This window comes from Silurus meridionalis, chromosome 12 (assembly GCF_014805685.1).
Source record: "Silurus meridionalis isolate SWU-2019-XX chromosome 12, ASM1480568v1, whole genome shotgun sequence".
NCBI classification, from domain to species: domain Eukaryota; kingdom Metazoa; phylum Chordata; class Actinopteri; order Siluriformes; family Siluridae; genus Silurus; species Silurus meridionalis.
The window spans coordinates 23,475,655-23,498,451 of record NC_060895.1 but is presented as its reverse complement, the minus strand read 5'-3'; the positions used below and the strand labels follow the sequence as shown (position 1 = coordinate 23,498,451).

Genomic DNA, 22,797 nt, shown 5'->3' with positions numbered 1-22,797 from the left:
ATTCATTTCAATTCAATTCAATTTAGCTTTATTTGTACAACACACTTAACAACTGACATTGTGCCAAAGCAGCTTTACAGAGATAAATAGGTTATAAAGTCAGAGTAAAGTTCAGTACCTATAAGTTTGTTTATTATAAGTTTACCCTTAATGGTCAAATCAGTGGTGACTGTGGCAGAAAAAACTCCCTTGAATGGTGTGATTAAGAAACCTTGAGAGGAACCATCAGTGGTGGGCAAAGTAAAATATTTCACTTCAAAATGTAGTGAAGTTACAGTGAAAGTTTCAGCAAAAGGAAATACTTCAGTAAAGTACAGATACATGAAAAAACTACTTAAGTACAGTTTTACTTCCTAACTATCCACCACTAGTCTGTAAACCAGACTCAAATAGGAACAAATCCTTATCTGGGTGGAACCGAATGTCAATCATTTTACAGTTCCATCATTGTTGAGGTGATGAGGTGTACTGACTAATCACAGTTTCTCTAATAGACCATAGTTTGAAGCTTTTGCAGAAAAAAAAATCTACTCCGAAACATATAAAATATATTTATAATCAGGTCCTATTACACAGTTACACAATTATAATATCATTCACTCTGTATCTCCTCCATGTTGGACAGATTAATGTGGTGTGCTTAGGATCATTAGCTCTTCCTTTCCTTTTCTTTCCTTTCCTATTCACTTTTACTTTTATGGTTCTGGTACCAGTGAATCTTGTTTTCAGATCTGGGCAGTTTTTCTACCAGTCTAGACGGCCGAATCGACCTGAATCTGTTCACCTTTGTGCAATTATTGGGCAATAAATCAGTACTCATATAGTAGGATGTTTATAAACTATTATAATTATGTGCAGGGCATTGCATGGGTGTGTATGTAAAATCGTTGCGAAAGCACCTCCATGACCTTTCATGACCTTTGTCATGAACATTTTTGTGCCACCACCTACGTTAGTTCCACTTAGTACAGCAACGCACTTTAAAACACAATGGTTTAGTGACCTCTAATCCACATAGCTAGATGAACTGCTTGGTGCTGTGACTGAAGAATTTGTTTGTGGTATGTAAAAATGTCATAATTCTATGTTATTATCCATCATTATATTATCAAAATAATAGAGTAGCACTGTGAAGACTCACACAATGTTTCACTGACCTCAGATCCACATAGGAGGTGGTGCCAAAAAGTTACAAAATTAGCTCTGTTAAAAAAAAAAAATAATACTTTATTTGTTTATGTTTTTACACTATTACCTTATGACATCATGACCAGTAGAATTAAAGTCATTAAATGCAGACAGGCTGTAAAGTTACTCATATTTTAAAAAAATCAAACTAAATATTTATTTTAATGTAGAGTGTATGTAAATTTACTAGACACGCATGGCTTTTGATTTTTTATTTCATTTGCATACATAATAGTAATAGTTTCCTAGAATATTCTAAGTCAAATTAAGCAAATGCCAGTTTCCAGAGGTTTCAGAGAAAAACAGTAAGAAGATTAATAGGAAAAGACGGCAGGACTAACAAAAGGTTTGGGAAGTGGGAATTCCTTTAGCTGCAACTGCTATGCCACTAGTACTAGTATTACTACTACTACTACTACTACTACTACTAATAATAATAATAATACATAAACAAGTACAGACAAAAATCTATTTTACTGTGTGTATGTGTGAGAGAAGATTTTTAAAAAACAGCATCATGTGATTCCCACCTTTGGAGAGATGTCACTAAACTAAGGCTAAACTAATGTTTGTTTGTTTGTTTGTTTGTTTGCTGCTGCTGTTGCGCAGTGTTCTCTGTTTATATATGCTCCTCTAGGCTACATCTTTCCTCACATTGCATGTATTTGATTATTGGTCAAAAGTTGGAAGACTTTTTCTCAGAAGGTTGTTGAAACCCCTTCACAGCCAAGCTGCCTGTACTGGGCCCCTTGAACAAGGCCCCTAACTTGCTCATTTGTATAAATAATTGCAAGCCACTCTGGATAAACATGTCTGTGAAATGCCATAAATTTCAGTAAAGTTACTAGTGGGGTTTGAGTTTTGATTGCAAACAAAACAAAAGGTTTGGTACTGTAAATCCCAGCACCTTCTGGTGTAAAATCGCTGTCATAATATAAGAAATGTATTTAACTGGATCCAAAAGCAAAGCAATCATAGAAATGTTCTGAGTTCTTAACATAAAAACAATTTACATTTAATGTATTTTTGACTAATGCCCTTACAATGATCTAATTTATACAGCTGAGGAGTTATGGGTTAAGGATTTAGCTCAAAAGCCCCAAATTGACAGCTTGGTGGTGCTGGGATTCAAACTCATGACCTTCTGATTAGAATTCCAACACTCATAGACTGAGCTACCGCTTCAATTTTAGCTAATTGAGAAAATCAGCACTTGGTCCACAAATGACAAGGCTAAATATATATTAAACATCATTAAATCGTTTTTTTTTCCCCAACCGCTCTAAAGACAAGTTTGGAAATACAGGTATGTTAACATTGCAGTATTTTGTTAAATATTCCGTAGCTCCTGTTCTTCAGAGGGCGAGTTTTAGAATGTTGACGTTGAAGCTGTGTTAGTCTCCGAATATTTCCTCATGGTACCTGTTCTCAACCTCAAAACAGAACACATGTTACTTAGCATTTTATACTGGAGGATTAGAACAATATAAGAAAAAGGCAACAAAAGACGCTGTTATATTTAAGTAATATCATTGTAATAAGAACGAACATCCATTCGTATTCTTTAGGAGACAATGAATAGCATTAAGGCCAAGAGTTAGAAGAAGACAGGACAGTTTAAATATTAGCAGGACACCATATGGACAGAAGTTTGTGTACATCAGACCACAATATTCGTTTGTGGTTTTTAAACATCCCATTCAACATTTAGTTGCTTTTATGATCTTAACTCTTCTGTGAAGATGTTTCACTAGAATTTGAAGTGTACTTTTGGAGATTTGTGTGAGATTTATTCAGCCACAAGGGTATTTAGTAAAGTACTAATGTAGGTGAGATGAGGAAGCCTGGAGTGCTGTCAGTGCTCTAGTTTATCCCAAAGGTGTACAATGAGGTCGAAGTGAGCACTCTATAGCAGGCCAGCAAGATCTTGGGGTGACTGTAGCAAGGAAAAACTCCCTTAGATGGTTTGAGGAAGAAACCTTAAGAAGAACTAGACTCAAAATGGAACCCATCCTTATTAGGGTGACATCAAGATTGTGATTATAAATCATTAAAACATCAATAAATCGTCCACCCCAACCCATGAAAAGCATATCTTCATGGAGCTGCCTTTGTGTAAAGAACCATGGTCATGCTGGAAAAGGTTTGGTTCTTTAAGTGGACCAAATGTGGAATTTGAATGTTCAAAAAGCCTATACGTATATTATGGTCAGGTGTCCAAAAACCTTTGACAATACAGTGTAGCTGATGTGACCAAATCTGAATCGAATCTAAAAATCTAGGAAATGAAACACATTGAAAAAGGCTGGTGGATAACCAAGAGAAGATGTGTCCTGCTGCACCTTTAATTGATCCAGATATTCCCCAGCTTGGATGAGGGTTATGCCCAAACGATTACCCAGGATCTCCTGTATAGTGTGTGCAACATCTCGAGCCATGCTCATGCCACCACATACATAAAGATGTCCAGTGCTCTGGTACAAGACCTGCCAAACCTCTTCACTAAGCTGCTTCTTCAAGACATCTTGAACATACACCTGGGGCCCAAAAAAATGTTTTATTAATGATAATGCTTAATAAAGGAACGTTTAAAACAGGTGCCAGTGAATAGTTTGAGTGAAAGTGTTATTAGTAAAAATGGGTTCAGTTTTTAGTAAGTTCTTAGTGGTAAGAAGTGAGATATACTTTGGGGAGCCCAGCCTGGCAGGAGTATGCTGGAATGATGCTTTTTAGCGTGCCATTTACTCTCATGTCCAAAGCCTCATCTTTATAAAGATGATCCATGTCCACTGCATGACATCCAAATACCAGCGTCATTGGAATGCCCTTCAGGCCTTTCAGACAAAATGTACACACCCTATTACACATCTGGTACAATGGTTAACTAATAAACTTGAATTCTCTTCCAGCCAATTGCCTTCTCTAAATGTGGATCAGGCAGTACCTGTTGTTTTCATGTCATGGAAGCGCTGTTGCCAGAAACTCCTGAAAGGTGCAATACCACTGCCTGCTCCAATCAGCATAGTAGGAGAACTTGGATCTGGTGGAAGGTGGAACCTGCTGGATCTAAAGCAGACCAATAAAGAAACACTAGAAAACACATCATAACTGTTTACACAAAAAGGCATGGAAAAAGTCTGAGCACCTGTGAATAAAGCAGGGAACCAGTTGGCCCTCTTTGAGAGCGTTAAGCCATGTGCTGCAGACACCATGATGCAGAGGACCTTTTCATCTGGAATTAAAAACAGAAAGCTTCAAAAGTTCAGAATTTTATCCTTTTCATGCCACAGAATCTTGTAAGAATGCATTACTGATGCCATGAAAGGGGTTTCTTTATTGTGGCATTGTGCTTCCTTTACCCTGTGTACGGTAGTTGACCACTGACACGGTGAGGTGCAGCTCGTGAGGGTGGAGGTCTGGGGAGGAGCTGACAGAGTAGAGGCGGGGCTTTAGGAGAGGTAGCTGGCTGAGGAGGAAGGCTGCAGAAAGCTCCAGGGAATGAAACTCTTCGAGAACCTCCAGGAAATTGGGCATACTAAATGCTTTCCATTCTGAGTAGCACTTGAAGTCCTGCAGAAAGGTGCAATAAGTAATAAAAATGCAAAAAAAGTTACTTTTTCTCAAGGACTCACTCTCATTTAAGTCTTCGTTTAAAAAAGTGATAGCAATTTGAGAAAATTAATTGTCAAACCCTGCAATTAATGCATACTTTGACAGGTCAACTGTTTTTCAAATTGTTAGCTTTATCAGTTTCAGAATCTCCACTAGACTGTGTAGTGTGCTTGTGGAGATGTGTGAGGACCACTTTAGATCTTCTACTCCAGCCGTTTTAAAACATGGGGCATTGTCATGCTGAATCAGGTTTTGCTCTCCAAGTTCCAATGAAGGGAAAATTTCATGCTACCACATCAAAAGACATTCAATATCACTGTGTGCCTCCAACTTTGTAACATTTTGAGGGAAAACTTAGTTCCCTCTGAACAACTTAAACTGCTGTAGATTTAGTTTTAATGATTATTTCATTGGGAGCGTTTCAGGGTTTAAGTTACCCTTGCAAGAGTCATCAGGCGTTGCCGGTCCTCCTCCTGTTTAGCCATCAGTGAAAGCTTGTGCAAGAAGCTTTGAGAAGGTGGGGTGGTAATGTCCAAGAGGTATGTAAAAGCCTTGGCAAGAGGGCATGCTGGGATTCGTGAATCTGTTTTCCATTTTGCGCTTGCTGCCGAACAAGGAAGGAGAAATCATACAGGAGAATTTTTTAATCAATAATAAGTTGGTAATGTAATTTAGATTAATAGTGACCATTACCAGAGCAGGTCTCAGGTAGGTATTCAAGTTGGATGCTCTGATTGGTGGGAGGGGCATTAGGGAGGCGCTTCAGAATCTCCCTCACCAGTTCAGGGGAATTCCCAGGAAAAACACCTACATGGTCACCTGGAGCATAGTCCAAAGCCTCTTTTTTGTTATCCCCAACTTCCAGTTCAACCAGTAAAGTACAGCAGCTGAAAACAATGGCACATGACAACGCATAAGAAAAAATACGTTCAAATTGATGCACCATTTTGTGGAGTCCTAAGAGGCCATGCATTATAATATTTTTTTTTTTCTTGTTTTTTTTGTGATCACAACTGAATTTTCAGTAATCTCGTGATCATGACTCAGGGTCGCTGTGTATTGTCTTCGATAATAAAGTTGCAGACATGACTGCCTCCTTCTCAAGTGTCGCAATCACGAGAAAACAATGTTTGTTAAGCCAAGAGCACGGAAATATTAATTTGTGATCTCAAGAAAACAACTTTTATGTCGAGATCACAAGAACATAAAGCTGCCTAATGAAAAAACTACTCTTTTTATATCTGGATCACGAACAAAGCAACTTTTGTTATGTCGAGATCACGAGAAAACAAATTGTTATTTCAAGATCACGAGACAACAACTCTTGTTATGTCCAGATCAGGAAAAAAATAAAGTTGTGATACAAGAAAACAAATGTTTTATGTCACTTTTCTACGTCGCTCCGGACAAGGGCGTCTGCTAAATGTGAATGTCGATGTAAATAATGAGTAAACAACTTTTTTTTAGTTTAAGATATTGAGAAAGTTACGATAACGAGAAAACCACTTTTGTTATGTCTAGATCACAAGAAAATGAAGTTATGATAACTAGAAAACAACTTTGTGCTAATGAAAAAAAAAACTATTTATGTCTGGATCACGGAAAAAAACATTTTTGTTATATTGAGATCACGAGAAAATGAAGTAATGATAACTAGAAAACAACTCTTGTTATGTCTAGATCAGGCAAAAATTAAGTCGTGATCACGAGAAAACCTTGTTATGTTGAGATCACAAGCAAATTGACTTAAAAACGAGAAAACAACTTTTGTTATTTCAAGATCACCGAAACATTAAGTCGTGATCACGAGAGAGCAAGAAAGAAAAATATATTATAATGCATCTTAGGACCTCCATAGCCTTTTACTGCAGTTGGAGGGGTCTAAGTTTGCTAAGTCAACCTTGATCGTGAACTTTGTAGATTCTTTCTTTTCTTTAGCTTCATGTTGAACACCGTCTTAGAGTGGAGTGCAGAAAGAGCTGGGCAAAAAGGCAACAAACAGACATCTTAAACTTTAGAATAATATTTTTTCCTACTGTAACCACCAGTGAGAACTTTTAGAAATGATACATGATACCTCTTATGCGTTCAAAGGAGCTGCTGTCAGGCTGCACCCGGTGTCTTAGTGGGTCCCAGCTGTCTTTTAGATGCTCTGCCCATAAGACAGGACTCTCAATCCCAAACTCCTCACATGCAGCCTACAAAAGTTCCACGATTTTTATGAACCACAATCAATTAGTAGTTAATGTGATTTCCTGTTTATTTAAGGTGACTACTGAACCTTGAACATGGTGCAAGCCCAGATGGAGAAGGCCTCTTCCTGCCCGTTGAGCTCATCTCCTTCTCCTATTGAAGTCACTCGTTTGGCGCCCAATTCCGCAAGCTTTTCATCCACAGCATGGGCAAACGCACAAAACTGCGGGTACATGCGGGAGCCAAGGCCAAAAACACTGTACCTGTGTAATAGAATGAGATTAAACCACTATCCAGATCATGGGGGGAAAAATCCTTTTAACAAGTGTCAGAGAATACAAACCGGAATTTGTTTTTGAGTTTTTTTGTGCTGAAAAGGTGCTTCTTGAATATCTTCAAAAAAAGGGAATACAGTTTTTAATATACATTGTATATGTGGTATTGAAAGTCATAAAAAAAAAAGATGCTCAGTGAGAATCATCTGAATACCTTCTCAAACACATGAGCATGATATTTTTGTGATCTATTTTGAAGCTCAGTAGTTAAAGCTGGATTACTGATCATAAGGTTAGGGGTTCAAGCCCAATTATTTCCAAACTACTACTCTTAGGGCTCTTGAGCAAGGCCTTTTACCCTCTGTGCTCTAGGGATGCTGTATCATGTCTGACCCTGAGCTCTGACCCCAGCTTCCTAACATCTCTGGGATATGTATGTGGGAAATATAGAGCCATATGCTTTGCAACTTTGGTCAAACTCTGACCAAACTATGGTGAGTGCTTCAGGATTCCTATCCTGCAAAGTTGTGGAATCGTCTCATCTTTGGTTTAATAATTAGACATTTTATGTACAATTATACAACACCAACAGGGTGTTTTTTTAAGTTGCCAGTGTGTAAGCTGCAGCATTTGGGATGATCATCCAATCTTTACACTAACAGCTGATACATCTGGTCCAGTGTCAAGAGTGATGGACATTATCATTATTATCAATGGACAGGCCCCCATGGGTACTATTAAATGATGTTATATTCTGAGAGGTCTGTTCTGCCCTGACCTGGGTGCCCCAGTGCAACTTTTTTCAATGCTATGATGGGCCCTAGTTTGGTACCTACAGTGCAGTGACCATCTTTTAAAACATTTCTGGTTAAACAGTTTTCAGGTCGTCCCCTGTAATTTAAAAAATACAGTACATAATTTAGCAAAAAAAATAAATGTACAGTACCGTAATGTATAAACTTTACAGTATATAAGTTTGTGGCCGTAGGCTTGTGGACAAGCGGCAGTTTGCGAATGGAGGGCAAAGCCGAACGCACTGACACAGGAAAAAGCTACGAGCTAGATTGGGCTTTGGAAAACCAAAACACACAAAAAAGGAGGAAGATGCGTACCTACATCCTTGCAGCATTCCAACATGTAGTATGAAGATTAAAACGTGGCGTGAAAATTGTAATTTTTTTATGTTTTCATATCGCCATCGTAAGATCGAAAAATCATGTCAAACCATCGTAACTCTGAGACTACCTGTATTCAAGGACGCAAGCCTCATGGGTCATGGGATTTTCTCATAGGTCATGGCATGTTCATACATACATAGACATGAAGATATTCAGATGTTCTCGCCAGCGTTTATCCGGAGTCCATACCTGTCCATTTCCTGGGGAGTCCCCACTACCGAATGTGCTGGCCACCACCATTACGAGACACTCTTTCTCAAGGTCCAGGAAATTATAGTCCTCCATGCAGAGTAGCTGTAACCCAAACATACAAGAAAAGAAATGTCCACATCACATCATGTCTACAGGCCATTTTCATATCCGTCCTTTGAAGGTATGAATCTTTTACCCTGGGGTTAAATGCACAACTGAGCATTGATTTGAGCTTTTTGGCAAAGGTCTGTGATCTTCCTGTTTCCGTAGCGTAGAGAATGGTGCAGGGGACTCTCTTTACTAACACAGATTTCATCAGTATTTGAGAGAAAACCGCTGCCCTGGACCGAGAGAATGCACAATAATGACTTGCAAACATTCAATTAAAGCGAATAACTGATGACTTTAGATATTGGCATGTGGACATAGATATGGTGGATGAAGAGCATTCACCTTATCAGACCTTTGAAGCTTAATTTTCTTTGCTTCTTCAGTTGTTTCTTTTCATCCTTCCATACATGCGTTAACCAAGGATCAGGCTTTGAAGGAAAAAAAAAGATAATGACCATCACAAGACCTGTGAACTTTATGAAGAAGATTAAAGAAGATTGTTGAAATTTGCAGAAAATTGATGCGTCTGTTGTTTGTTATAATGTTAACCCACAAGTTTTCTTAAATAATGACGTTCATCTTTGTACCTGGTAGTAGTAGAAGGGGGACAGGATGTAGCTGATCATCTCCTGGTGGAACACAGGGGTCAGAGAACCAGACATGGGAGGCACCAGCCAGATCCAGTCAGCAGGACAGCCACCACGAAGGCGTAATTCAGTCTCCATGTGCTTCATGAAGGACTCGGTGGCAGAATGGTGGTCTGTGATTGTCACCTTGTTTTTCTGCAACACAAGACAGGGAGGAACTTAGACATTATAAAATTATAAAAAGGCTTTCTTTTGTGTACATAATGGTCAAGAGCTTTGTACCTGAAAACTGTGAATCACAGCAACATTGACGGCAACCAGAGCCTCATCCTTCCACAGTGATGACAGCTTGTGTGTATCTAAACCCATACAGCGTCCAACTTTCTGTAGAAAAAAGCATTACAAACAGATTTTAGTTTAATCCTTATCTAAACTTCTGGATCGTCCCATACTAAGTGAACTGGGTTCACCTCCAGCATGTTGTAGCGCTGAGAATCGCAGAAGTCCCTCACACCAATCTCAGTGCCCATGTACCAGCCATTAAAGGGGCATGCTGTGAACTCAAGACCCCCGATCTCCAGCAACATGTTGGACACTGCAGGTACAGCATACCATCTCAGGTTCAAGTCTTTAAACCATTCATACCTGGATGAAAAAAGGCATCAATCAGTATTGAACCAAGTATATCAAATTTCATACACTATAAGAGCAAAAGTATTCGGACACCCGACTTTTTCAACCATATGTGGTTCTTCCCCAAATTGTGACCACAAAATATGAAGGCACAAAATTGTATAGGATGTCTTTGGATGTACTGCCATTACATTTGTCATTTCATTGAACTTGGAAGCCCTTGCAATGTCCCTGTGCACAAAGTGAGCTTCTTGAAGATCTGCTTTACATGCTTTGGAGAGAAAGATCTTGAGTGGCCTGCTATAGATCTCTGATCTCATCCCTACTGAACACCTTTGAGAAGAATGTGAACGCTGACTGCACCCCAGGTCTCCTCACCTACATCAGTGCCTGCCTTTAGTAACACTCTTGTGGCTGATGAACACATATCTTTAAACACACTCCAAAATTTTGTGGAACATCTTCCCAGAAGAGTGGAGGAAATTATAAGAACAAATAGAGACTTAGAATCTATCAAAAGTGCTCCAAGGAAGGAACACTAGTGAAATTTGATGCATGTGGGGAGTGAAGGCTGGTCCGTGTGGTCCGAGCTAACAGACGAGCTCCTGTAACTCAAATTGCTGAAGAAGTTTATTATGTTAATGATCCACGGGTTACGACTGTTTTGGCAGCAAAGAAGACCAATATTCGGCAGGTGGTCACAATGTTATGCTGATCGATGTATTCCCAAGAAAGTCTATTTCAGTTCCTAGAAGCAACACTACAAAATATGTCGTTCAAACAGGGGGAATAATTATGCAAAGCTTTGTGGGTCTTGTCTGACAGCAAAGGAATGTCCAAGAACGTTACTAAGATGGCCATTGACTGGATGGAATTTACTAGAAGCATTTTGGTCACACTTTGTTATTGTTGATAGCTGAGTCTTGTAGGCTCTAGCACTCAGCACTTCACTGGTTCCCAAGAAAGCTAACGTGGTATTAGGGTAATTTTGTTATGTTCTCATGAATGAATGGGGCAATTGGGTGGTGTAATTAAGTGCAAATGGCATGTTCCACTTATCCCTGATCTTTATGTTTCAAGGATTTGTTGATTTAACGTTTCTGCTACAGCAGGCTCTTCAGAAGCACAAGAATGACTGGGAACGTTTGTGTTTTCAGAGCCTGGATTTTCATGGATTTCCAACATTAAGTTGAAAGCAAGCAACGCAAGAAACCTTCAGCACAACAGTATAGAATCATGGTGCTTTTTAAAATTATATTTATATCTATATTATGCACGGTACTGCAGGCTTTGTTTAAAAATTCTGGCTTGGTCTTTCATATCAAGCTTTTTAAATACTAACATAATATTAAACCAATCTATTTAACCCCAAATCCTCTTGTTTAGAAGCAAGTTAGAGCTATTATGGAAACCATGAAAGGTTTATAAGGTGTTAATTGCTTACCTTGGATGCTCTATTTGAACCTCCAGTATCAACTCTGCTGGAATTTCGTACAGCTCAGGATCTTCTCCGTTGGCCTGCAGGAGCAGTGGCAGAACATCAAAGGGCCCGTACTTTGGTGTCCATCCAAGTTGGACACAAATCTGTTAAAAGGCATTTTTATTTTTATTTAACAAGCAGTAATTTAACTCAGATCGAAAAGAGTTTAGTGTGTGACTCGTGGATACCTCGGTGAATTCGACGTTAGCGGGGTCTCCTATAATATGTCCGTCCTCCATCTGATAGCCAGCGTATCGAATGAGTTGACTGTTCCAAACTCGGAAATCATGCTGTCTGTCTGTTCTTTGAGGAAACACGGTAATAGCTGACCTGTAAAATAATAACAGTTTCTGTATACACAGCATGGGTTCATTCTCAAATCTGATTGGTCAGAGAGTATCAGCTGAGACAAATGTAGGTTATGAGGCTTTCTTTTTTTTTTCACTCATGGTGGAAGCTAAGTAAATAAACCTGTATGTAACAGGTGTTTAAGTGTTAAGTGCCCTGTTTTTTTCCTGTTAGATTGATTGTTTCAGCAATTGATTTAAACTCTGGTTTTGACTTGTAAAGACTGCAAATGTTGGATAAACCAATGCTGGATAAACCAACATGAAAACCAGAGGGCTGTACAACATGCAGTTGAAAAAGAAGGAAAGCTAATCAGAGACATAGCGAAAACATTGGGAATATCCTATATAACATGGAATGGAATGTCCTCAACAAGACAAAAACTGCTGGTGTACTAACAGACCATCACTGAACATGTCTGCCTAGAAACATTGTAAGAAATGTAAAAAAAATAACCAAAAGCAACATCAGTGACATCACCGACAATGTCCACCAATCAGGGGTGAAGGTATCACAATCCATTGTTCAGTTTGAGAGCAGAAATATAAAGGCCATACCACAAGGCCATACCCATCAGCATTTGTAATCAGAAGGCCAGATAGAAAGTCACAAAGTTTTGAAACAGATATTAAGCTCAAACAATGTGTGGAGAAGGAAAGGATCTGCTTATGATCCAGAACATACACTTAATTTAAAAAAATATTGGGACACCTGACTTTTTTAGCCATACCTTCCCAAACTGTTACTATAAAGATGGAGAAGATGAAGGCACACAGTTGTATAGGATGCCTTTGGTGCAGTGGCATGGAATTTTCCCTTCACTTGAGCTAGAAGACCCAAACCTGTTCCAGCATGACAATGGCCTTTTTAAAAAAAAGTCAGCTTTTTGAAGATGTAGTGCCAATGGGGTGGGGTGGAAGTTCTTCAGTGGCCTTCTATAGAGCTCTGACCTCAACCTTAAGATGTTGAGGTTTATTTGTAGCTATTATATATATAAAAAAACACTAATAATAATATCACCGTAACCTGCATACCTTAGGTTTCCTCCATTAGAAGCAAATTGAAGATGAGCACACAGAAACTGGAACATGTCCTTTGCTGTTCTGCATTCCCGTGCATCAAACACCTGGAGTGAAGCAAATTTTCTCATAAGAAAATGGCCATCAGCCTGATTGTTCAGTAGGAGCTTCAAAAGTGTCAGACCTGCAAATTGGACCATTGGATCCTGCCAATGCACCTGGGTGCATTCCTCCAAGCCTGCCTGGCTCCAAACGCCAGCTCTTCAGTAGTGAGCTGATAAGATCCGGTGACATCAATCTCTTGAGCAACCTCATTAACCCGGGCCAAATGCTCGTCTATTTTAGAGCTGGGTTAAATGATGAATACAAACGAGCTGCAGTTAGGCTTGTCGCCCAGATCATGCTTTCAAGATATAAATGATCCAAGCAGCTATTAAATGTAATCTAATGGCCAATTTTCTCCCAGAGTTGTGTGATTGAAAATAAAACAATCAGGCAGAACATCCTCAGCTTGGCAGCAATGTTAAACAAAGCATAGATGTAAATATACGAACTGATAATGCTTACCTTTTAAAGGATTTGTGGTACTCGTTAATGAAGTCGATTGCCTGTGCGATGAGCTTATTGGTTGAAGGAGGGGAAGCGGGAGGAGGGCGAGTTAGAGACTTTGGATTCAATACGGAGCCCTCGCACACTTTCGGCTTGCAGCACAGACCCTGGAATTTCAAACACAACGCTCACAGATCAGGAGAATGGCAAAAGTTTGAATTGATTGAGGTGTTTAGGATGCATGCTATGGCATAAACTGCTAAAAGCATGCCAAAATAGTATAGAATAATCATTTAACTTATGCAAACCTTTAAAACCTTTGGGTTGTTAAAAATATAAAAAGCCAGCTCCATGTAGATATGATTTACATGGGTTGGAGTGGAAGATCTCCTGCTATAGAGCTCTGAACTCAACACTATTAAACATGATAATTGTGAATGCTGACTGCACCCCCAGGCCTCATCACCTTCCCACCTCCATCAGCACCTGACTTTACTAACACCCTTGTGGCTGAACGAATCTCACACAAATCTGTACAAGCACACTTTAAAATCTAAAACATTTTCCCAGAAGAGTAGGGGTTATTATAACAGCAAATGAAGAGTAAGTGTGGAATGAGAGGTGCAGAAAACACATACCGATCTTACGGTGTCTCAAACAGACATTTTTTCATATTTTAAAGCTTTAGATAGATTCGGACTCACCTTGATGGCTCTGTGATAAAGCGTGTCTTGGTATCGGGAGCCAGTTTGCAGATTGTGTACATGGAGCTCTACAGGACTCCGGTCGCTCCTGTTTGCCTGCTAATAACATTTATATCCTATTCATAAGTTGCATTATTTTTGACATATTTTTAATTAAATTTGTGTCGATTTAACTGTTCAATTGTCACATGTGCAAAAATCTACCGCAGCTTTCTGACCTTATTAGGTTGAGGTTGTTGGAGCTCCTTTCTTTTAAGTTTCTTTCCCATAATTTTGCCCTGTGGTGTCTATCGTACAGTAGTGAGTAAAAGTGTAATAACTAAATTCAAATGTCCAATTTTTAATATTATTATTTTTTTTAATAATTGACAATAATACCTTCTTCGTCTTCTTTATCGTCGTCTTCTGTTCCTCTTCTTCTGGTGACTATAATCAGCTGGAGTTAAACAAATTTATAATGCAACCTTTGTTTCACCTTATATTTTAGACGCCAGCTGACCATCGGTGTGCAGCGCTGTGAGCATATTGTGTTTTTTTCAGCCCCTTTTATATGCTGCACCTGCTTGAGATTGGGGCAGAAGGGACCGAAAAGAAATGCCAAGCTCTTGAGATGTCAAGCTCATGGGGAGAGGTGGGAAAGGGGCTGAGAGCTACACTGAATGGTAGGTTATTTAAAATATTTGCATTATTCCCTAACACAATTATTCAAATTATAATAATAATTTAAAGGAAATGGAACAATGTGGCAGGTTTTGTATTATTACGAAACACCTTGAATGTCTTAAGGTCCTGCCACATTGTATTCAGGTTGACTTGGCAATAGCAACACCTTGATTCTGAATGTCTCCTGCTCTACCAGAGGGGACAATACACTGTATCAGGTATACACAAACATACCTGAGGCATACACAGCCATTCCCCTCCACCATTTGGGTCAGTCTGATCAGGATTCAGGAAGCAACAGCTTCAGGATACTGACTGGAACATGTTCGCCTCACACGCCACACTGGACTCTCACACAGACCTGGACATCTACACTTCATCCGTTTTGGACCATATCAACACGTGCTTTGAGAATGCCACTACCATCAAACACGTGAAATGCTTTCCTAATCAGAAGCCGTGGACGAACTCTAAGGTCTGTCTCCTGCTTAAAGCAAGAGATGCTGTTTTTAAAATCTGGCAATGCAGAGGACTACAACAGAGCATCAAACCAGTGCCTAAGCTCCTCTACTGCTCACAGTCCACTGTCACTCTCAACAACGGACGTCTATTTAGCATTTAGCAGAGTGGATGCAAGTAAGGAAGCTGGTCTGGACACCATACTGAGACGTGTCCTCAGAGCATGCGCTGGGCAACTGGTGCAGTGCTTTGAGAAACTGGTTCTGAATCACCTCACTGTGGGACTACCACTTACACTGGACCCACACCAGTTTTCCTATCACCCAAACAGGTTGACAGAGGATGAAGTTTCCACAGCTCGTCATTCAGCCCTCACCTACCTGGATAAAAACCAACACATGTATCAGAATGCTGTTCATTGACTTTAGTTCTGCATTCAATACAGTCCTCCCCACTGTACTGATCACTAAGCTTAGTGACCTGGGTATTTGCACCTCCACTTGCAAATGGATTCTTGACTTTCTCACCAACAGACCTCAGTCTGTTAGGTTGGGCAAACAGGCATCCTCAACCCTCATTTGGACACTGGCATACCACAGGGTTGTGTTCTGAGCCCACTACTCTACTCACTGTTTACCCATTAATGTGCTTTGCATAACTTCAGCATATTCACCAGGTATGCAATGACACCTACAGGGAAGAGATCCAAAACCTGACAGCAGGGTGTGCCACCAACAACCTGACCCTCAATGCCATGAAGACTAAAGAGCTTATTGTGGACTGTTGGAAATCTAACAGCAGTCTTCATCAATGCAATTGAGGTAAAGGGGCCTCCATCTTTAAGTTCTTTGGAGTTCACATCTCTGAGGATCTGTCCTGGCACCAAAACAGCTCTGTATGGTATGGATGTTCCAGTGTTTGTGAACATAAAGCCCTGCAAAACTGCCCAACGCATCACTGGCACCCAACCTGCCATTGAACACCTGCACCACAGCAGATATCTGTGCAGAGCTCACAACGTTATCAAGGACTCTTCACATCCCAGTCACAAACTGTTTAACCGCCTTCCATCAAAAAGGAGATACAGGAGCACAAGAACCAGCAGGTTCAGGGCTGGCTTTTTTCCATCCACCATCACACTACTAAACTCCATCCATCCATCCATTTGTAGATTTCCTGGTTGTGCTTGGGATCATTGTCCTGCTGCAAAACCAATTTCGGCCCAAGCTTTTGGACAGATGGCCTCATATTTGACTCTAGGAGACTTTGCAGCCATACCCAGGAGCCATAATGAGCACAACAATCCAAAATCATTACCCCATTTATCACCATGCTTTAAAGGTGGTATAAGGTGTTTGTGGTCGATATGGTGGGGGGTTTTTTGTTTCCACCAAACGTGGCGCTGTGAAAAAACATCTTACTTTTTTGTTTCAACAGTCTGAATGACATCATTCCAAATGTCTTACTCACATGCAACTTTGTAAACCTAATCCAAGCTGCCATGTTTTTTAAAAGTAACAAAAGCTTCCTCCTGCTAACCATTTCAAACAAATAATACTTAATCAGTCTTTTTTTAATTGTACCGTCATAAACTTTCACATTTAACATGCTAACTGAGGCCTGTAGAATCTGAGATGTATCTCCTGCTTTTTTTTCGTTTTCTTTTTAATTTCCTTGAGCATTCTGACCTTGCGGTAAATATTTGCTGGGACGCTCACTCATGAGATGATTGCCAACTGTCTTGAATGTTTTCCATGAAATTACATTTTAAATAACAATTCCCACACTGATGGGCAGCAACAGTTGCTTCTCTAAGTTACTTGCTGATGTCTTTCCTCCTCGGCATTGAGTTAACACACCTGAATGCTCTCGACCAGCAAACTGCTAAGATTTTGGGTTCTATAGAGGTGCCACACACACATATACATATATATATATATATATATATATATATATATAATCAAAGGTATATAATTAGCAGCATCTGGCTGCTAGTTAGTGTCTTCATTCCTATTGAAGCAATAAAGGTGTACTTAGTAATGAGATATATACGTCATGTCATGTATTGTTGTTCAATTGAGGTTGTATTTAACTAATTCCAAGACCAGATGATTTTTGTCCTGATGTGTAAAACCATAAAATTCAATGACTATGTTCTATGTTTAATAAAGCACTTAGACCAAGATAGTCATTAGTCTGAGAAGAAAATGAATTCATATGCAATGTGACAAACTGCTTAAAAAAATATATATATTACTACTTTATATATATTATTTACAGGATGAAAACGTTTGTGTTCAAATGTGGAAAAAAATGCACCATATATTTATTTAGTAAGATGTTTTATTATATATTCATCATATACAGTGCAATTTAATATACACAGTATTAACAAGATGCGATGGAGGTCCTCCAGCGAGCTAATGGTTCCACTAAACAGTCTGTACAAAATATCCACATACACACATACAGTAGTTCAGAAAGTATTAACTGCTTTTTATGTGCAAAATGTTGCCTTAGAAGCACAATTACATGTGCTTTCTATGAGCTTTAAAGCAGAGTAGCATCAGTTTCGATCGGAGTTGTTTTGCGCTGTTGCGTCCTGACCTGGAGATCCTGTCTTTTTGATATACTGTGGAAAAAAAAACGGAGAACGATTAATACACTTCTGCATCGAAATCAGATGCTGTTATAGGAGAATAATCAACACCAGGATGATACGATGAAGAAAAGTTTGGAATGCACTGCTACTGTTTGTATGTCATAGAAATTTAACCAATGACCAATCAGAATCAACAAAACCTTACCAAGTTTTTTTTCTTTTCTATAAAATATTGCACTATAAGTCACATTCCAGAGGCTTTACAATGTTTTCCTTTGCCTTACGTCTCTTTTGATTTCGATTTATTTGATTCACCTTGTTTAAGATCCAGTCAGCGTCAGAAATCGCTCTCTGGACGATCGCACGGATTCGGTCAGGGTCGTCCTCATCTGCGTGGCTGTTGTAACTCTGTAGACAACAATGCAATCTGTTAGAAAATTAACTATGTTCCTGCAAACTATTCTGTGATGTCATGATGTCCTCCAGCCACAATGAGCACTTATATTAACTAAATATCTGAATTATTTTCTAGATGCATCACTACTTGGTTGGTGAAACTGTGCTTCTGGGAATCCAGTTTTGCATGTTCTCCCTGCGGTTCTCTGGTTTCCTCCTACCTCCCAAAAACGTCCTCAAAAAATCTGCCATGTAAATATAATAATGTATTAATTGAAAAAGCATGCAACGTCGTTTCTGACGTCATCTTCCTGCGACTATTTCAGCTTGGCTGAACGTCATTTAATTGCACCTGTCTGTGTTTTATTTACAGCCATTGTTTTGTAGCTGTCCTGCTTCAGCTTGGGATCATTGTCCTGTTGCAAAACAAATTTCGGCCCAAGCTTTTAGACACATGTCCTCACATTTCACTCTAGAAAACTTTGCAGCCGTAAACAGCAACCATAACAAGCCCAATGTGAGAAAATGTGCAGACTATGCACGTGGTTTGTTGTAAGTGTTGTGCGCGTGTCTCTGGATGGCCCACGTGGTTGCGGTAGGGGTGGTGTCAGTATGAGGAGTTCGGTACCTGTCGGACGGTGTGACGGTAGTGGGTCTGCACGGCCGCACTGGGCAGCAGTTTGCAGCAGCGCAGCAAGTAGCGGTACAATTGCAGCGGGGTCCGCACCAGCTCAGCTCCCGGAAGTGGGGTCATTCTCACCGTTACTCCCTGACTGCAGCGTCTGCTTCCTGTACCGACCCCCCGACTGCAGCGTCTGCTTCCTGTACCGACCCCCCGACTGCAGCGTCTGCTCCCTGTTTACCGACCCCCGACTGCAACGTCTGCTCCCTGTATACCGACCCCCCGACTGCAGCGTCTGCTCCCTGTATACCGACCCCCGACTGCAGCGTCTGCTCCCTGTACCGACCCCCGACTGCAACGTCTGCTACCTGTATACCGACCCCCGACTGCAGCGTCTGCTCCCTGTATACCGACCCCCGACTGCAGCGTCTGCTCCCTGTATACCGACCCCCCGACTGCAGCGTCTGCTCCCTGATAGCACTTTATACAAACAGAAACGGTGTGTTTGGGTTCCTGAACTACTTCCTGTGTTCGTTTTGGCTTTGAAATAATATCAAACTAAAAGTCTTATTTTTACATAAACACTTACACTAACATAATCTACTACAACAACCTTTACTCATATTTACACTACCAATATCACTACTAATACAAATATTACTACTTCTACTACTCTTAATATTTCAACTACTTTTATTAGTACTATGCAATGACAACAAAGATCTATCCGTCTGTCTGTCTGTCTGTCTGTCTGTCTGTCTGTCTGATGAGACCACCAATACTACAACTACTATTATTAATTCTAATAATATAACTGCTTCTATTAATGTTAGTACTAATACTACAGCTACTTCTATTACAATCAATACTACCACAAATACTATTTTTACGACTAATACTACAACTACTACTACTCTTACTAATCCTAATTTTAATACTACTAACAATATTATTAATTCTACTACTGCTTCTATTAATACTACTGATCCTGAAAATACCAAAACTAAAAATATTTTTGGTTTGAAATACCACTGTGTACTACTTTATACTGTCAAAATTAAAGACTCATGTTTTCATTCACACACACACACACACACACACACACACACACACATATATATATATATTTATTTTACTATTTCACCTACACCAACTATTTAACTCGTGACAGAATCTAATAATATAAGATGTAGATTTAAGAAGAATATCACCTGGTCTAGTTCTATAACTCTCGTTAGTGGACCCAAAGTGCATTACAAGGCTATTATATCGTTCTTTGTTATTATGTATATAGGAACCCGTTTGGTGTTGAGCCGTGCAAACCCACACGTAGGCATGCTTTTGATGTGTTGGAATAGGTCAGTGGTCATTCCCAGGATTCCGATGCCAAGCGTCTGGCTGGATCGGTGGTTCTTAAGTGTCCAGCTGGCAGAGTGAAGAACGCAGTGTTAATGTCATGACTGAATGCTCACATTGTTCAGGAGGAGGAAAACCCCAGGGCATCAAAGACGCTAGTCAGCATGGTGTTGACAGTGTGTCGGGAGGTGTGTGTGACAGAAGAAATCAACACACCTAGCTGGCCTTTTATGAAATATTAAATCTTACAGTCTTTAAATGTAACAGCAGACTGAATAATTCAGTAATTAATTGATTTAGTAGTTGTAATAATTGCATTATGTGAAGTTTAGCTAAACAATAGCTTTGTCCTCAGAATCAGTGCATTTACACATAAGACATTTGGTGCCATTTACAATGACGCCCTTATGTGTAGATGTTCAGAGTGGCTTACATCTATCTCATTTATTAAGGGCCCAGTAATTTGAAGTTGTAGTGTTGGGATTTGAACTCAAAATATTCCAAACAGGAGTCCAACATTTTAAGTACTGACCATCCCCACTGCATCACTAAACAAAAGTATCCAGCAACAAGATATTGAAGATATTAAATGACCTGATAAAGATCTCTTATACTGTATAGCTTTGGGGGAATGAATGCTGATTGCACCCCAGGTCTCTTCACATCACCTAGAGGAACATCTTCACAGAAGAGTGAAGGCTATTATAACAGCAAATGAAGACTAAATATGGGATTGTTAAAAAGCACATCAAGATCTTATGGTCAGGTGTTAACAATTTTGTTCACATATTGTGTATTGATGAATTGCTGTCTATGATATTTGAAGATTAATAATAGAAAATGTAAAAGAAAAAAAAAATTGCATGATGAACTTTTTTTTTATTAACCCTAAAGAGGTTTGGTGTGGCCAGGAAAAAAATTGCTGAAGATGACATTTGTGGTTAGGATCAAAGGATGAATACGGAATGATATACATGTCCTACTTGGCACTCGGTGCTGTTTGGTTGAACACACCATTTTACGAATTATAAGAAATTTCAGCACGTGTGACAAGCGTTGGCTAGATGTGCCTTGTCAGATGGAGTTTTTCCAACAACGAATAGCTCTGAACAGGACAACTTGAAAAAAAAGTTTGCCTAATTACAGAATTTTTTGAAATTCCGACTTTATTTCTCGCAAATTCTGACTTTATTTTTTCGCAAATTCGACTTTATTTTTTCGCAAATTCGACTTTATTTCTCGCAATTCCGACTTTATTTCTGCCAATTTCGACTTTATTTCTCGCAATTCCGACTTTATTTTTGCCAATTCTGAGTTCTCTTCTAACAACCAAGACGTATCTTGAGCTATTACTTCTCCCGCTTTAATGTTACAATGCAGTGCGTGTACATAACAGACAGGAGCTACGGCTACAATATGTACGGCACAGGGCGGTTTGTGGAGTCACGCCTAAAATAGTCCTCTACAATTTAATTCATTGTTTCACAGGTCAATCTATTAATTGTAGCCTAATTAAATTTTTTTTTTGATTTGTAAAGCTTTCTAGCACTACAGAGGGGTGACGCTGGCAAAAGAAATTTCAGAATTGCAAGAAAAACATCTGAATAACAAGAAACAGTCAAAATTGCAAGAAAAAAAAGTCAGAATCGCGAGAAACAAAGTCGCATTTGGCAAAAATCTCCTTGTTATGGCGCTGAGTTGCCTGAACGCTGGGGTTTAGCTTCTATCTCCTGATCATTGATCCAACTGTTCTCAGAAACATAGGGATATTATTTGTACTCTGTCCATAAACTTTCTAAAAGGCTGTTTGGTCTTGATTTTTCTTCATATTCACAGTTTGACCGTTGATCTTTCAATATTGTGGGTTTTATCAATAAACTGTTATAGCAAGTTAAATAATGCACAGGTAAATATAAAAGGTCCTCATTAAGTTCTTTTATCAGTGTAACCTGGCAACTTTCACATCACAGTGACTGAATACTTCTGTTCCAAAATAAAATAAACAGAATTTAATTTCAATTGCACTCTTAGTAACTCGGTAAGATGAGATACATTGGTCAGGGGTCCGAATCAGTTTGCAAGGCATCGTATAAGTTTATAATCAGTGACGCGCTGAAGTTTTTCGCAACCACCTGTTTGCAGCATGTGCTTTCTCGAACGCATGAAAGGCTGAGAGTTCAAAAGGTGAATATGAGATGATCAGAATTTCCAGTTTTGATATGTATGCTTATCTAGATGCGCTACTTGGCTCACAGCACCGTTTTTCTGTTTATCGCACTGATCTTTCAGGTGATCAAAAAGTGACTGGACGGTGTTGCCTGGCTGTGTCAGTGTGTCTTGTTAGAGTTTTTTTTTCCCAACAACCAGTAAGCTTTAAAAGGCCAGTTTTTTTGACGTGTAAAGAAAGTAAAAATCTGCTCATGCTTCCAAACATTTAGCATATTTTTATATTAGGGATGGTAAGATTCACAGACTTGCATTGGTGCATCTGCATTAAAGTTAACAATGTGATGCAAACATTGTTTTATTTGTATTGCGATGCACCGTTTTTAACATATTTACATCGGTAAAAACAAAGGCCTGTTTGTAAAAGGGCCATACGTCAGTGATTTACAGTTTTCTATCTGTCT

At 39.3% G+C, this 22,797-nt stretch overlaps 2 protein-coding genes across 2 annotated transcripts; both read right to left on the bottom strand.

Moving 5' to 3' along the window:
- Window positions 1-2,471: 2,471 nt before the first annotated feature.
- On the bottom strand, window positions 2,472-14,338 carry LOC124395037 (nitric oxide synthase, inducible-like). The gene is made up of 25 exons (XM_046863590.1): window positions 14,274-14,338; window positions 14,070-14,157; window positions 13,384-13,532; window positions 13,001-13,163; window positions 12,832-12,923; window positions 11,638-11,779; window positions 11,414-11,553; window positions 9,807-9,981; window positions 9,619-9,720; window positions 9,337-9,531; window positions 9,092-9,177; window positions 8,835-8,979; window positions 8,636-8,740; window positions 7,337-7,386; window positions 7,082-7,256; window positions 6,878-6,998; window positions 6,701-6,779; window positions 5,494-5,687; window positions 5,238-5,404; window positions 4,548-4,758; window positions 4,334-4,412; window positions 4,133-4,254; window positions 3,874-4,022; window positions 3,531-3,725; window positions 2,472-2,621 (listed from the first exon to the last, which is right to left on the bottom strand). The coding sequence occupies exons 1-25, from the start codon at window positions 14,336-14,338 to the stop codon at window positions 2,583-2,585; spliced, it is 3,228 nt and encodes a 1,075-aa protein (XP_046719546.1). The 3' UTR covers window positions 2,472-2,582.
- A 3,178-nt stretch (window positions 14,339-17,516) lies between these two features.
- On the bottom strand, window positions 17,517-19,328 carry lyrm9 (LYR motif containing 9). The gene is made up of 3 exons (XM_046863591.1): window positions 18,818-19,328; window positions 18,109-18,201; window positions 17,517-17,823 (listed from the first exon to the last, which is right to left on the bottom strand). Exons 1-3 carry the CDS (start codon window positions 18,941-18,943, stop codon window positions 17,758-17,760), a joined length of 285 nt encoding a protein of 94 aa, XP_046719547.1. The 5' UTR covers window positions 18,944-19,328; the 3' UTR covers window positions 17,517-17,757.
- Between the last annotated feature and the right edge of the window lie 3,469 nt (window positions 19,329-22,797).

Coding starts and splice junctions, on each gene's coding strand:
- LOC124395037 (XM_046863590.1), bottom strand. CDS start 14,338: ATGGGAAAGAAACTTAAAAGAAAGGAGCTCCAACAACCTCAACCTAAT. Junction 9,721..9,806: donor AGCGCTACAACATGCTGGAG/GTGAACCCAGTT, acceptor TTTTTTCTACAG/AAAGTTGGACGCTGTATGGG. Junction 4,413..4,547: donor GGTCAACTACCGTACACAGG/GTAAAGGAAGCA, acceptor CCAGATGAAAAG/GTCCTCTGCATCATGGTGTC.
- lyrm9 (XM_046863591.1), bottom strand. CDS start 18,943: ATGACCCCACTTCCGGGAGCTGAGCTGGTGCGGACCCCGCTGCAATTG. Junction 18,202..18,817: donor ACCGTCACACCGTCCGACAG/GTACCGAACTCC, acceptor TGTTGTCTACAG/AGTTACAACAGCCACGCAGA. Junction 17,824..18,108: donor CTGACTGGATCTTAAACAAG/GTGAATCAAATA, acceptor TTTTTTCCACAG/TATATCAAAAAGACAGGATC.